The sequence below is a fragment of the Schistocerca nitens genome, chromosome 12 (genome assembly GCF_023898315.1).
Source record: "Schistocerca nitens isolate TAMUIC-IGC-003100 chromosome 12, iqSchNite1.1, whole genome shotgun sequence".
NCBI classification, from domain to species: Eukaryota; Metazoa; Arthropoda; class Insecta; order Orthoptera; family Acrididae; genus Schistocerca; species Schistocerca nitens.
The window spans coordinates 128,971,624-128,985,220 of NC_064625.1; the positions used below are offsets into that span (position 1 = coordinate 128,971,624).

Genomic DNA, 13,597 nt, shown 5'->3' on the forward strand with positions numbered 1-13,597 from the left:
ACATTACCCTTGTCTACATTGAGATTCAATTGCCATTCCCTGCACTATGCGTCAATTCGCTGCAGATCCTCCTGCATTTCAGTACAATTTTCCATTGTTACAACCTCTCGATACAGCAGAGCATCATCTGTCATCCACAAGGTCATTTATGAATATTGTGAATAGCAACGGTCCTATGACACTCCCCTGCGGCACACCTGAAATCACTCTTACTTCGGAAGACTTCTCTCCATTGAGAATGACATGCTGCGTTCTGTTATCTAGGAACTCTTCAATCCAATCACACTATTGGTCTGATAGTCCATATGCTCTTACTTTGTACATTAAACGACTGTGGGGAACTGTATCGAACGCCTTGCGGAAGTCAAGAAACATGGCGTCTACCTGTGAACCTGTGTCTATGGCTGTCTGAGTCTCGTGGACGAATAGCGCGAGCTGGGTTTCACAAGACCGTCTTTTTCGAAACCCATGCTGATTCCTACAGAGTAGATTTCTAGTCTCCAGAAAAGTCATTATACTCGAACGTAATATGTGTTCCAAAATTCTACAACTGATCGATGTTAGAGATATAGGTCTATAGTTCTGCACATCTGTTCGACGTCCCTTCTTGAAAACGGGGATGACCTGTGCCCTTTTCCAATCCTTTGGAACGCTATGCTTTTCTAGAGACCTACGGTACACCGCAGCAAGAAGGGGGGCAAGTTCCTTCACGTACTCTGTGTATAATCGAACTGGTATCCCATCAGGCCCAGCGCCTTTCCTCTTTTGAGCGATTTTAATTGTTTCTTTATCCCTCTGTCATCTGTTTCGATATCTACCATTTTGTCATCTGTGCGACAATCTAGAGAAGGAACTACAGTGCAGTCTTCCTCTGTGAAACGGCTTTGGAAAAAGACATTTAGTATTTCGGCCTTTAGTCTGTCATCCTCTGTTTCAGTACCATATTGGTCACAGAGTGTCTGGACATTTTGTTTTGATCCACCTACCGCTTTGACATAAGACCAAAATTTCTTAGGATGAGGTACTAAGATCTCGTCACAATACCTGACAAGTTAATCATTGCTGATTCACCTGTACAGTTTCACGATGAGGTGTTCAAATGATGAACATAATCTCTGCTCACACCATTAATGATCCTCCTCGATACCAATCTCTTTCCACAATGTTTGGGTCCCAAATTGTCTTCCTTCAAATATGAATCCATTGAGGATCACTCTCTCCGGATGAAATCGGGACTCATCTAGGAAAAGAACATTGGTCCACAGTTAGACTGTCCAGGTGGTATGTGGGTGACTCCACTCTAGAAGTCCCCTTCTGTGAAGACACATCAGAGGTTGATATACAGCAGTTTTCTGATAATAAAGGCTTCTCTGCCCAAGCCTCCTGCACACCGTTTGTCTCGATACAAGAAGTCTAGTGGATGCTGGGAGGTTGGATGCCAGTCACCATGCAGTTCCACAGTGGTACTGTCGTGCCCTTATGGCCAAATAACACTCCTCTCTTTCTGACATTGCTCATGGTTGGACCTGGGCTGGTCTTCAGGATATTGTTTCAGTCTCTAGAAATTGTTACCAAATCCGAGAAACAACAGAACAGTTCACCTTAAGCCTTCGGGCCACATCTGTTAGCGACTGTCCTGCTTTAATTCTCCTTATGACCCTGCACTACGGAAAGTCTGGTAGGTGCCTTCTTTGTGCCATACTGCACCATCTGTGATGTATACGCAGCGATTGTGGGTGTGTGACTACCCGGGAGTGCTATCCCTTTTGATAGGTGCTCTGATGTTATCATTGATGTGGTTTTCCATTGACCGGAATGCCATCTTTCGTGCAGAACACGATTGTATGGACGGCTGTTGGCATTTTGTGTGATTATGCCATGAATTAGACACAACACAGGGAAATAGCGAGTTGTTGCTTTAATTTTGGACATCAGTGTACATTTTTTCTGGACCCCTCTGTATTATCTTGAATATTGCAACACTATCAACTTGATGTTTCCATATCAGTTTATTATGTATTGCGAATAGAGCTTGTGTTGTCCACCTTGCATGGTGTTCATTTGATCCTCCAAGCTGAAAGTGCATTACTTTGGTTTCTGAGAGGTTAACCATTAAATTTTCACTTTCAAAATGGCATTCTGCAGTCTCTATAAATATTTACACTTCCTTACGAATATTACCGGGATTTTTTGCCTCGCAAAGATGTGATGTACTGTTGGTATACACGGTGAGAAAAGATTTGTGATCTTCAGTACATCAAAGGTCACTTACATATCTTATAAAAGAAAATTGTCCCAAAATGACTCCTGTGACACACTAGATTTTATGATTTTTATTTTGGACCTTTTCAGTTCTATGAAATCCCATTGTTGCACAAGATTTGAAGGTGATGTTGCCGGTTTGTTAAATATAGCTGTAGTAATGTCATAAGCTTTCCATTGACAGCATCATTTGAAAGTTTTGACAGTATTGTATCTCTGTATACTCTGTCAAAAGCATTTGAAAGTCCGTAAATAAGGACATTGTATTCTATGAAATTTTCATTATTCTTACAATGTCATTGGATCTCCAAACATCACTTCCAGTATTACATTAAATTAAACAAAAAAAGGAAGGCCCAATTCATTTTATTTTGCAGATGCAGATTTTACAGCTGAGGACATGAATGCTGTACATGGACTTCTGAATCTGCAGTCGAAGAATACATCACCGGTGTTGACGACTGAGCACGTGCCCTCTGCAAGTGGATTAGACGTGGAATGCCCCATCCTGGATAGCCAAGTTCCAAGTGTCGGAGCCACTGTCGATGTCACGACAGGGTCTTCACCGGTGAAGGACATCAAACCATCAAAGGTCTGCTCTCCAAAATCTGAAAACTCTGTATGTATTTTAATACTTGTGGCCCGAGTGCTTGTTGATTTTTACTGCATGGCTTTCAACTTTGAACACAGCAAGTTTTTGTGTATAATGTAGAAGCAGGCATTCCAGTTGTTTAACACTTCATTTACACGTATTTAAAATGTTCCATACAACTCATGAACAGGGATGGGAAAATTTTGTGACAACAATAACACAAAATATGCAATTTTTAGTGAAATAAAATGGAATTGGCAATTTTTATGAGATATCGTGATATTTTTAACTTTTACCATATAGAAATGATATTTACCTCAGGACTGTAGTTTACTAACGTTTCTAACTGATGGTTATTGAATGATAAAACAGCAATTTGACTTCTTATCTTCTGAAGGCTTAGTTTCATATATAACTTTCATTTCCTGCATGACAATCTTTGATGAAAATAGAACCTCAATTTGCAAAAATAATATGGAATTGTGCAAAAATAACATTAATTCGAGAAAAACAGTATTGAGTTTGGGATACGCCGAATGTCATGAAAAGGAAAATTGAATCTGGGGGAAAAAGTAATGTTGAACTCGGCAAAAAACTTACATCAAATTTGGCAAATAACACCCAACTAAGAAGGGGGACATTGAATTTGGAGGTAAAAAAAGCACTAAATTTGGAAAAAATAAGGCAAACACTGAATTTCACAAAGAATGCGTCCAATTTGACAAATAAATAGTAATGAATTTGAGGTAAGTATTAACTAATTTGAAAAAAAAAAGAGAAAGATTTGGCCATAAAATAAAGCTCTCAAGAAATTGCAATGAGCTTCAGTGTTTAGTCATGTCAACATGGTCTCAATAACATAATTGGTTATCTCTCTTGTTTGCCAATTACATATTTCAGTATCGTAGAATAATACAATTATGTTGCTTAGTATAAAAGTCCTGTGTCTGTTATGGGAGGGGACTTTCCTGTTAACTAATGAGGATTTATCCCCATCATGTTCAATTCTATTGAGAAGTAAATCGTGCAACATCATTATAGATGTCTTCACAAATTGCATTATGACCAAGTAGACAATAAAGTGCTTTGAGAGCTGTACTGCCTATGTTAAAAAACAACGAGGTGTAAATATCAAAAATATATTGCAGTAATGAACATACTGTAACATTTATAATTCACATGTGAACCACAGAGAAGAAAACAATGGAAAAGTAGCATTTGAGCAAGCTACAAAGTCACTTACGTTATAGCAAGGGGTGCCTTGCTGTTTTCTGTGGAACCTGCTCTAAAGTTTTGTACGGTGGCTGTTACAGATTGTTAATTTTCAAGGGAGTTGCAGATAGTTGAAGTAATTCACCTTTTGAAGCAAACATGGTCGTGTTGAATCTTGGATATTGCAGTGGATTTAGGGTCACAGCTCATGAAATAAGACCTAATTGTTTTTGCTCTTTCACTTACACTTGGAAAAAGCACATACCTGTTTGACTCTTCTTCGCCTCCAATATTTCTGTGCACTGCCAATATGGGACTGCAAGTACTAAGGAACTCTTACATGTATTAATGCTTGATTACACCACAACCATGTTTGTTAAACAGTTGTGGAAGACTCTCCATTCTGTACCCACAACTGGAGTACCAGAAGTGGTTGGGTGTTGCCGAGGTTTTGTGTCTCGTTTTAAAAAATAGACTCGACAGTAAATTTGGCAAAGAGGTTCAGATTGATTGTTTAATTCGTAGTTAGGCATTGTGTGGTGAAACAGAGGGAATTGGTCGTCAAATGAAAATTGTGGAGAAGTATGTAAATTTTATGGTGAAAATCACTAGCTCAAAGGGTTCCTGAAAGGTACGGAAGAGGGTATGGCGACATACCTTGTAACATACAATTAGATAGCTTAGTTGAGGAAGATTTCTTCAGGTTTTATTTGCAATTTGTGAGGAAATTTATCTTTTCTTGAAATGAAAGGGAAGTGGCGTATAATCTGGAAGATGTTCAGACCCAGCTAAACCACAAGAAAGCTCACAGAAAGATATATTTGTCTAGTTCTGTACCATAACCATTAACTTGTGATTTGGATTAGACCTTCTAATGGTACTCCAACTGCACTTCTGGGTAAAATACTTCTCATTATGAGAGATTTGTTGTATTATGAGAGTGATATAATTTTTGCAGTGGAATACTTAGCTTTGAACTGTTGAATCTCCTCCACCAATAAAGTCTGTTAAGGGGATGTGTATTGCAGATTTACCTAGATTTCACACATGATGAAAACTTTGATGTTAAAATAATATTTTCCAACACACTGATGAAACCTTTTTAACAGCAGATGTATTTACCGTAAGCATTTTCAAAGATGTTCTCACACATGAACTATCTTCTACCAAAGCAACAACTGTTACAGACTTTGCATCATTGCATTGGCCAAACTGCAACTGACTTAAAGTGCTTTGAACTGCTCAGTATATATACCCTATCTTAACTATGTATGTTCTTTATTCTATTGCCAAAAACAATCAAATTTATTGATTTATAATGAAAAGTTAACGATTTACAACAAACTGTTAGTACAGTATTAAACACAATAAATGATGACTCATTCCGAACACATTTCTAGATATTGTTCTTTTGACTTTTGTGTGGAAATTTGATTATGAAGTTAAAACAACAATGTCTATCATAGTCATTAATTACATCTTGATTTCACTTGGGATTTTATTTCTAACATTAATTAAGGTACAGTAGAAACTGCCAAAATGGAATTTCAGGTTAGTTCTGTATGATAATTTTGTATTATCAAAATGACTGAAAATCAATAGTGTTTGCATCAGAATGTTCAAAAATTGTCAGTGAAAAAGTTAATTACAACTGATCTAATTAGTTTTTTGTTCCTGACATGATACATAAAGTTTAAGTCACGTTAAATATATCAGTAGACTGATAAATGCTCCAAAAACCTGTTTTTAGGAAAATTGAGTCATAAATTTTGCTAACTAATTATTGGTTTAATTACAACATATATGTTACTCCTAAAATTTTTATGGGAATGTAATAATGCAATCATGAAAATGAAATTATAAACTTTTCTGAAATTTACAACAGTATGTTAATTCAAAATATCAGGTTTTCTAATTAATTATAATTTTCTGAATATAATAGAGGGAAACATTCCACGTGGGAAAAATATATTTAAAAACAAAGATGATGTGACTTACCAAACGAAAGTGCTGGCAGGTTGATACACACAAACATACACACGAAATTCAAGCTTTCGCAACCAACGGTTGCTTCATCAGGAAAGAGGGAAGGAGAGGGAAAGGCGAAAGGATGTGGGTTTTAAGGGATAGGGTAAGGAGTCATTCCAATCCCGGGAGTGGAAAGACTTACCTTAGGGGGGAAAAAGGACCGGTATACACTGGCGCACTCACACACATATCCATCCGCACATACACAGACACAAGCAGACATATAAATGTCTGTTTGTGTGTGTGCCAGTGTATACCTGTCCTTTTTTCCCCCAAGGTAAGTCTTTCCACTCCCGGGATTGGAATGACTCCTTACCCTCTCCCTTAAAACCCACATCCTTTCGTCTTTCCCTCTCCTTCCCTCTTTCCTGATGAAGCAACCGTTGGTTGCGAAAGCTTGAATTTTGTGTGTATGTTTGTGTTTGTTTGTGTGTCTATCAATCTGCCAGCACTTTCGTTTGGTAAGTCACATCATCTTTGTTTTTAAATATAATTATAATTTTCTGTTTATTACTGTGAAATAATGTTATTGATGTTATTCAGTATGTAAATGAACCACACAGTTAAATTTACTGATGATAACACTGCCCGAAAATGGCTTGGCAGCATCCGATAATTGAGGAAAGTGATAATGATAATTCAGATGTAGTTTGTAATTTTGTTCATGAAAGTGATCAAGGTACAGAAAATGAAATGAGTCATGAGTAGCGATAACATTATTATTCATGTCGCAAACACTAATGGAGATTCTTGGGCAATTAGTGTGGATTGTTCTGGTTCCTCTTCCAGTGAATTGCCACCTTGCACCTGAAAAATGTTCCCAACCAAAATTGTGTATCAAATCTCACAATATAATTCCACATCTGCCTGGTGTCTGTGGGGAGGCCAGAAGTACAAATACCATTGCCAGAAACCTGGATACTGCTCATTTATGACGATTGCGCGATTTGACAAAAGAGAGCACAAATGCTCAGATAATCACGTAAAGCCTCTTTATAAAAGTCACCCAAATACTGCAAGAAACATAAGAGGATTTAGACATTGTTGGGTATTTTGCACATTTCCGGCATTCTTCGTGGAGGCAGCCAGTTTCTTACAACTGAACATGATATTTCAGCTGAATATGTGCCAGTCACGACACGATGAGGAGGCAGTGCATAATCTTCCAGGCTTGTAAATTTTGTGCACTTATCACAATCATAATAAAAGATATCCCCAGTCACTGTGCTGTTTCACAATTCCACAGTCGAACGCACTACTGCTGTCACTCGTCGATGTGCCATATCTAGTTATTATGATGGTGATACCAATTCGGAGTTTGTGCAGTGTGTTAGTAAATTGTTAACAAGCAGCTTACACCCAACTTCTGTGTCTCACATGAATATTACTGCCAGGTTCCCAGTTGAAATATTGTTCACAGATGTAAACTGCTGCTAGTGCAAATCTTAAACAGAGTATTCAGTATGATAAGAAAATTTTGAAATCCACAATCCACTAGATACTTGGTGTGCAACTGATGAGACCCTATTTCTTCACCTGATATTTTGGTCATCTTCAGAATAAGTAGACTGTCAGTTTGCTCACTTGGAAGTTGGTCCTAATATGTGTGGCACAAAATGTGAAGGAACAGGATTTCAGAAGACATATGCTCGAAATCTAGTGGACCAATGTTGTGTTGTGAAAACTTGGTGTACTTGGAGATCCGTGTCGCTTCCTGTTTATTGATTATCAAATTTTTGTGTGGTAAGAAAATAATCTGGTAATGGGGGTGAGTTTTTTGAGCTTGATAAGGCTCGGCAAGTGGTTATTGCTGCCTTTGTTGCAGTTGAGCTGAAGTCCCAATAGTTACTTGTAAGGCCCAGCTGTTGATGATGCTTTTGACACTTAAATTATTACCTTGTTCTAGGTTTTAATTGTGAGGAATATTGGTACAGACCAGGCTGGTACGGGCAGGTATCTGAAACTTGCCAATACTTACGTACCATTTAAAATGGAACCGTATGACGGTGGCAAGTTCGTGGTGATACAGCCGCCCAGAGCATCACAGGTATTTCGTCAGAGATGACAGCTGATTGGGTGCTGGGTCTTACAGCTGTATAAAGGAACTTGTCGCAACTAACGATCAGCTCTCACACTCGACAGTTCTGTGCATACTATTTACTGCTTCTGGGTAGATGTCCTGTTTCTGAAGGTCTAACACATTTTTTTTCTGCTTACTCACATATTATAGGTTGACAGTGTATTTTTGCATCATTCTTGCCAGAAAAACAGCTTTTGCTTTTATAGGAATACCATCTTCCTTTGCATTTTACTCACCATAGTGCCTTATATTTTAGTGTGAGTATCTATCTGGAAACTTTGTAGTCAAGGCACATAGCGCTCAGTTAAAGATGATGCTGGTATGGTCAAATGGGCATGCAGCTGAAGTTGTTTTATACAACCTTATTCCTGCTTCTGCGCAAGAGTTAGGATACAATTTTGTGTGTGTGTGTGTGTGTGTGTGTGTGTGTGTGTGTGTGTGTGTGTGTGTTTGTGTGTGTGTGTGTGTGGGGGGGGGGGGGGGGAGACTGCAATATTTATCACTAGACTTTGCTTTCCTGTATGATATCTTTTTCAGAGTTCTATCTAATGCTTGTCACTTTTGAATGCATATCCTGCAGTAAGGATGTGGTAAATATGCTAAGTGATTCTAAGCTGAAGTTGTGCTTGGGTGTTTATGCATTTTGGTCATAATGAACAGTGTATTCTTGTTCTACATGCCTGCTTTGCACTAGTTAGTAGTGTGCACATACATTGTGAGGGGGATGCATACCAAAGCCAGTCGAGCAATTAGCTTGCATATTTGAAAGAGATTTCTTCATTTATGATGATGAGGAACTGGATTATAGTACTAGGATAAATACCACTGATGATTTACAGACATTTGATGGTCGTAATACTGCTGCTGCTAATCAAACATAATAATAATAGTAATAATAATAATAATAATAATAATAATAATAATATTGCCTGATGGGTTTTGTCTCGGGATCTTCGCTTGATGTTCAAAGATGTTTCTGATGTTTCGCCAGTCATTGTGCTAGCAAAATGTCAGAAAAAGTATGAAATGAACATTGTCCAAAGACCAAGAGACAGAAGCAGTCAGCATGTCAACAAGTGGCCAAGACAGCCTCTACAATTTTGCTGTAATAATAGTGAACAATAACAACAGTAGCCCGCAATGAAATTTTTACTCTACATTGCAGTGTGTGCTGATATGAAAATTCCGGGCAGATTAAAACTGTGCGCCAGACCGATACTCAAATTCAGGACCTTTGCTTTTGTGGACAAGTGTCCTACCAATAGAGCTACCCAAGAATGGCTCACAACCTGGTGGAGGTAAAGCTGCGAGGATGGCAGGTTGCGAGTCGTTCTTGGGTAGCTCAGTTGGTAGAACACTTGCCTGCGAAAGACAAAGGTCCCGATTTAGAGTCTCAGTCCGGCACACAATTTTAGTGTACCAGGTAATTTACAAACTAAAAACAGTTGTAGTTTTAAGATAGCAAAAATAGCATTACTATGTTGTAGGTAATTAGTGCAGCCTGAGCAAAAGCCTCTTAACTCGACAGTGATGCATTCTGTAATGCCAGTGTTGTTTAATAATGAAAATCCCATCAGTGTTTACCAACTTTTGATTTTGAAGTGTAAGTGATCACAGAGCAGTGGTACACGTACCAAGTGTCATTCGGTTTTCCAGCCATCCAGATACTCAGGCTTCACAGTGCTGCTACTTTAGGATGTGGCAGCTGACTATTACGACTTTTAACTTGGATCGTATGATGTGTGTGTGTGTGTTCTAGGAGTCAGTGAGCCACACACTTGGCCAGCAGCAGCCACTGCCTCTAACATCTCCGGGACAAAACTTCGATGCCCAGTCACAAACTAGGGTTGTTGTGCAAAGGTCAACTGTGCCACCTTTCCCCAGCAAAACACCGTTCCATGTTCAGGTTAGCATTGACTCTCAACTCTGTGCCAAATAGCTGTTGCTTCACTAAGTGTTTCCTTCTCCTCTTGTGCTTAACCTCAAATGCACGTACAGGAATGACTGTCCATTCCCTACAATATTCTTCTGCTTTGTGTGCCGCAGTGCTGGAAACGCACTAAACTGAATGACAGACAAGCCAACTAATCATTACCTTCAGTTGACTCCCTTCTCAATAGGCTATTTTCAAACCATTAACAAAGTTGTCTGGTGGAAACTGCACTGTAACCGATAATGGCTTTATTCCCTCTGTGTTCTTGCACCCAAATATTCTTAGCTGCATGTATAGGATACCAACAACTTTCCTAGTACTGAAGTGTGGCTCAATTTAAAATAATGAAAGGTGTGAAGTTAACTACCCACTGTATAGTTGATGTGTTGAACAGTTGTCAGGCACATTGACAAGATTTCCCAGCACTGCAGCCCAACTGGTGTGTGCATGCGTGCACGGGGGTAGGTACGTGTGCGTGAGTGCGTGCGCCCGTTTACATATTAGAATACATTTCTGTACAGATCTTGAGAGGAGAGGAAGTGGATTACTGAACAAAAAATATATGGGGTGAGGCTAAAAGACATTGACATTAAATGGGTGTTTAATTATGTGAAATTACAAACAATGCATTTGGTTACTGTGTTTTAACTTGGCACACATCTTACTCAGTAAAATAATAGTCTATGCACAGTTGATTTTGAGGCCCATTGGGCCATTTGGGCAGAGGTAGAAGTGATGACCTCAGTCATGCAGTGCTGCAGGTTGCTAGGTGGTCAGTTTTAGGTTTGCTGGCGTAGACACGACCCTTGACCAAAAATCAGATAGCATCAGGTCAGAAAAATGTGCCAGATGTGGTAGAGGACCACATTCACCAATCCAACATTTACTGAACGTGTCACTCTGGTAATCCCGAACCGTCTGACTGTAACGGGCAGTGGTGCCGTAGTGCTCAAAGTATCCTCGCCGGAGAATGGGAAGTGATGCATTCTTCCCTGTGAATGAATGTGCTGAGTGTGGGAAGGTAATTCTGTCCCCTGACAGTCTGTCCTTCAAAAAAGGAGAATGAAGTCACTCCATATTTGCTCACTACACACCAGGTGTTCACCTCAGGGGAATCCTGCACATGCTCTCGAACTTCCAGGGTGTGTGGGGTTGTCCAGGTGACGCAGTTGTGCATGTTCACGTGATCACTGGTGTGGACTGGTGATTCATCAGGAACCGTGAACAGAATGTCAGGCTTCATGTGCACAGTTTCCAATATAATTTTTGGAGCACTCGCACGTACTTGCTTGTCCGCTTTTGAGAGCTGCTGCACAATCTGCAAGTGGTATGGCTTCATTCCTAAATCATTGTGCAAAATTCTAACCACTGACCTTTGAGAAATTCCAGGCTCAAAAGATAATATGCGCGAGGACGTAGGTGGGCTGGCTACAGTCACTCCTTGGACAATGATGATGAACTGTTCTGTTCAGACAGATATCTTTCTACCACTGTTTCCCTTGCAGCAGTCTTGAATGGACCCATCTTTACAAACTTCTCATAGATCCTACCAATTGGCAGGCACAATGTTACATCCCGTCCTGTCCAGGCCTTGAATTATTCCTCTTCAATCCCTGGGGACTGAAAGACTTCCATCCAGGCAGCAATATCCTTTCGTTCCCCAACAGAGTATCGGGATACCGTGGTTTAATCTGCAGGAAAAAAAGGAAAGAGAGAGCACCCACTTAATGTTAACATATTTTTGCCTCACTCTGTATGGTACTATTTCAAATACACATACTGCTGCCCATGTCTTCGTAACAAGTTACGAGGAAGGCCATCGTACTGGTTAATGTCTCCCTGCTAGCTGAACATCATTTGCTTGATACGCTTTTGTTTTGCTTCTTGGGACCGTCAAGATAAATTGGCCACCCTGCATGGTTTGAAAGCTTTAGGTTGATAACTATATAACTGGAAGTATTGTGAATAAAAATCTGGTGCTGAATGCAGTGTGCAAGACGAAAGATGTCTCAACTGCACAGCATTAGCTTGACAATTGGTTGTTGAAAAATTACAAGTATTTCAAACATTGCCTGCAATTACTGTGAAGGTTTCAGGATCTGTATCTCACAGTTTTGACATCCTACTGTTAAAAGGTGACAGCTGGTTTTGTCTTGATTGGGACATTCAGCCTGCAGTTAGAACACGTAAGGAGTGTAACCCACTGTTATCTCGAGTGGTCAAAAATATGCAATGCTGAAAGACACTATGTATCAAATAAACACAGTTTAGCAGCCCATGTTTGGTAGCTACAAGAGAGCCCCTTTATCTCTCACTGCCTGATGACTTTACAAAACACTAACATCTTTGTGTGCATTTTTTCTGTTGTCAGCTCTTCTCATCCTTCCCTTGTTTTTCTGCATGATTCCTCCTTGTTGTTCTACTTTTACAACACTAAACAACATTAACAGGTTGGGTAATGGAGTTCAGTGTAAATAAAAAGTTACTTTTTTTTATTAAAATGAGAAAATGGAGAATATTACTCAGTAAAGAAAAGAAAATACAGCAGTGAAAAACTCTTTAACACACATAGATGCCAATGACTGTAGGGCTCACTGAAATAACAACAAACATTCCAAAAGATGCATGAAGCTGTAAACAGTTTCCCTATTTTGCTCTCCTGTCATCTCTATTCCCAGTCTCATCTGTTTCTAACACTGTTTGTGCAACATGTAATTGTGTGCTTGATTCCTTATTCACCCAAATTCCTGCTCATTTAATTTTTTAATTTTTCTCTTTCTTCGGTGCAGGTTTCTTCTAAGATTTTAAGTTCTCTCTCTCTCTCTCTCTCTCTCTCTCTCTCTCTCTCTCTCTCTCTCTCTCTCTCTCTCTCTAAATCTCAAGCCACGTCCACACTGGGAGTGGAAACATGTTTTTGTTGCAAACATGTTTATTGCACTGTTTTTAACAAGTTTGAAACATCATTTCTCGTTAAAGGTATCCGTCCACATTGGAAGGGAACATTTCTTGCTCTGTGCTTGCATTGTCTGCATCTTTCTCATTAGTGTGTCTGGACCAACTGCTACTTTATGTCAGTGACGAGGAAAGTATATTGATACGTGGCACTACACTGTTACTCCTAAAAAAAAAATTAAACAAATGTAGAGAGAGAGATGTAGCTCTCATTATTGAACTGTAATGTAACATAGAAGTTCCAGGAATAACTTAAAATAGACTAACTGTGGAAGAAAACGCAAAAGTGTTTGCTGAGTTGTTTTCATTTGTGCAAAATGCCCAGCATCTGAAGAAGATGGCTGGGTCACTTGTCGAAATATTGTACATAAATGGAATTGGCAACTCAGCAGAAAACTTGGGAGCACACCATTGAGATTAGACTAATTACTGCACGCGTAGAGGTGTTTAAGCAATCATTCTTCCCACGTTCCATAAGAGTGTGGAATAGGAAAAAACCCTCAAGAACTAGTAGAATGGGATGTACCATCTGCCGTGC

General features: G+C 39.3%; 1 protein-coding gene across 7 annotated transcripts in view; it reads left to right on the forward strand.

Moving 5' to 3' along the window:
* The window catches only part of LOC126215270 (lysine-specific demethylase 4C-like), a 384,640-nt gene that overhangs the window by 70,201 nt on the left and 300,842 nt on the right, over positions 1-13,597 (forward strand). For 5 of the 7 annotated variants that reach the window (XM_049941954.1, XM_049941953.1, XM_049941957.1 and 2 more), the window contains exons 12-14: positions 2,640-2,854; positions 8,001-8,141; positions 9,934-10,080. In XM_049941954.1, the coding sequence (XP_049797911.1) occupies positions 2,640-2,854; positions 8,001-8,141; positions 9,934-10,080 (503 nt within the window). The remainder of the gene's footprint in view (positions 1-2,639; positions 2,855-8,000; positions 8,142-9,933; positions 10,081-13,597) is intronic. The other 2 variants (XM_049941956.1, XM_049941959.1) reach the window with 2 other exon arrangements.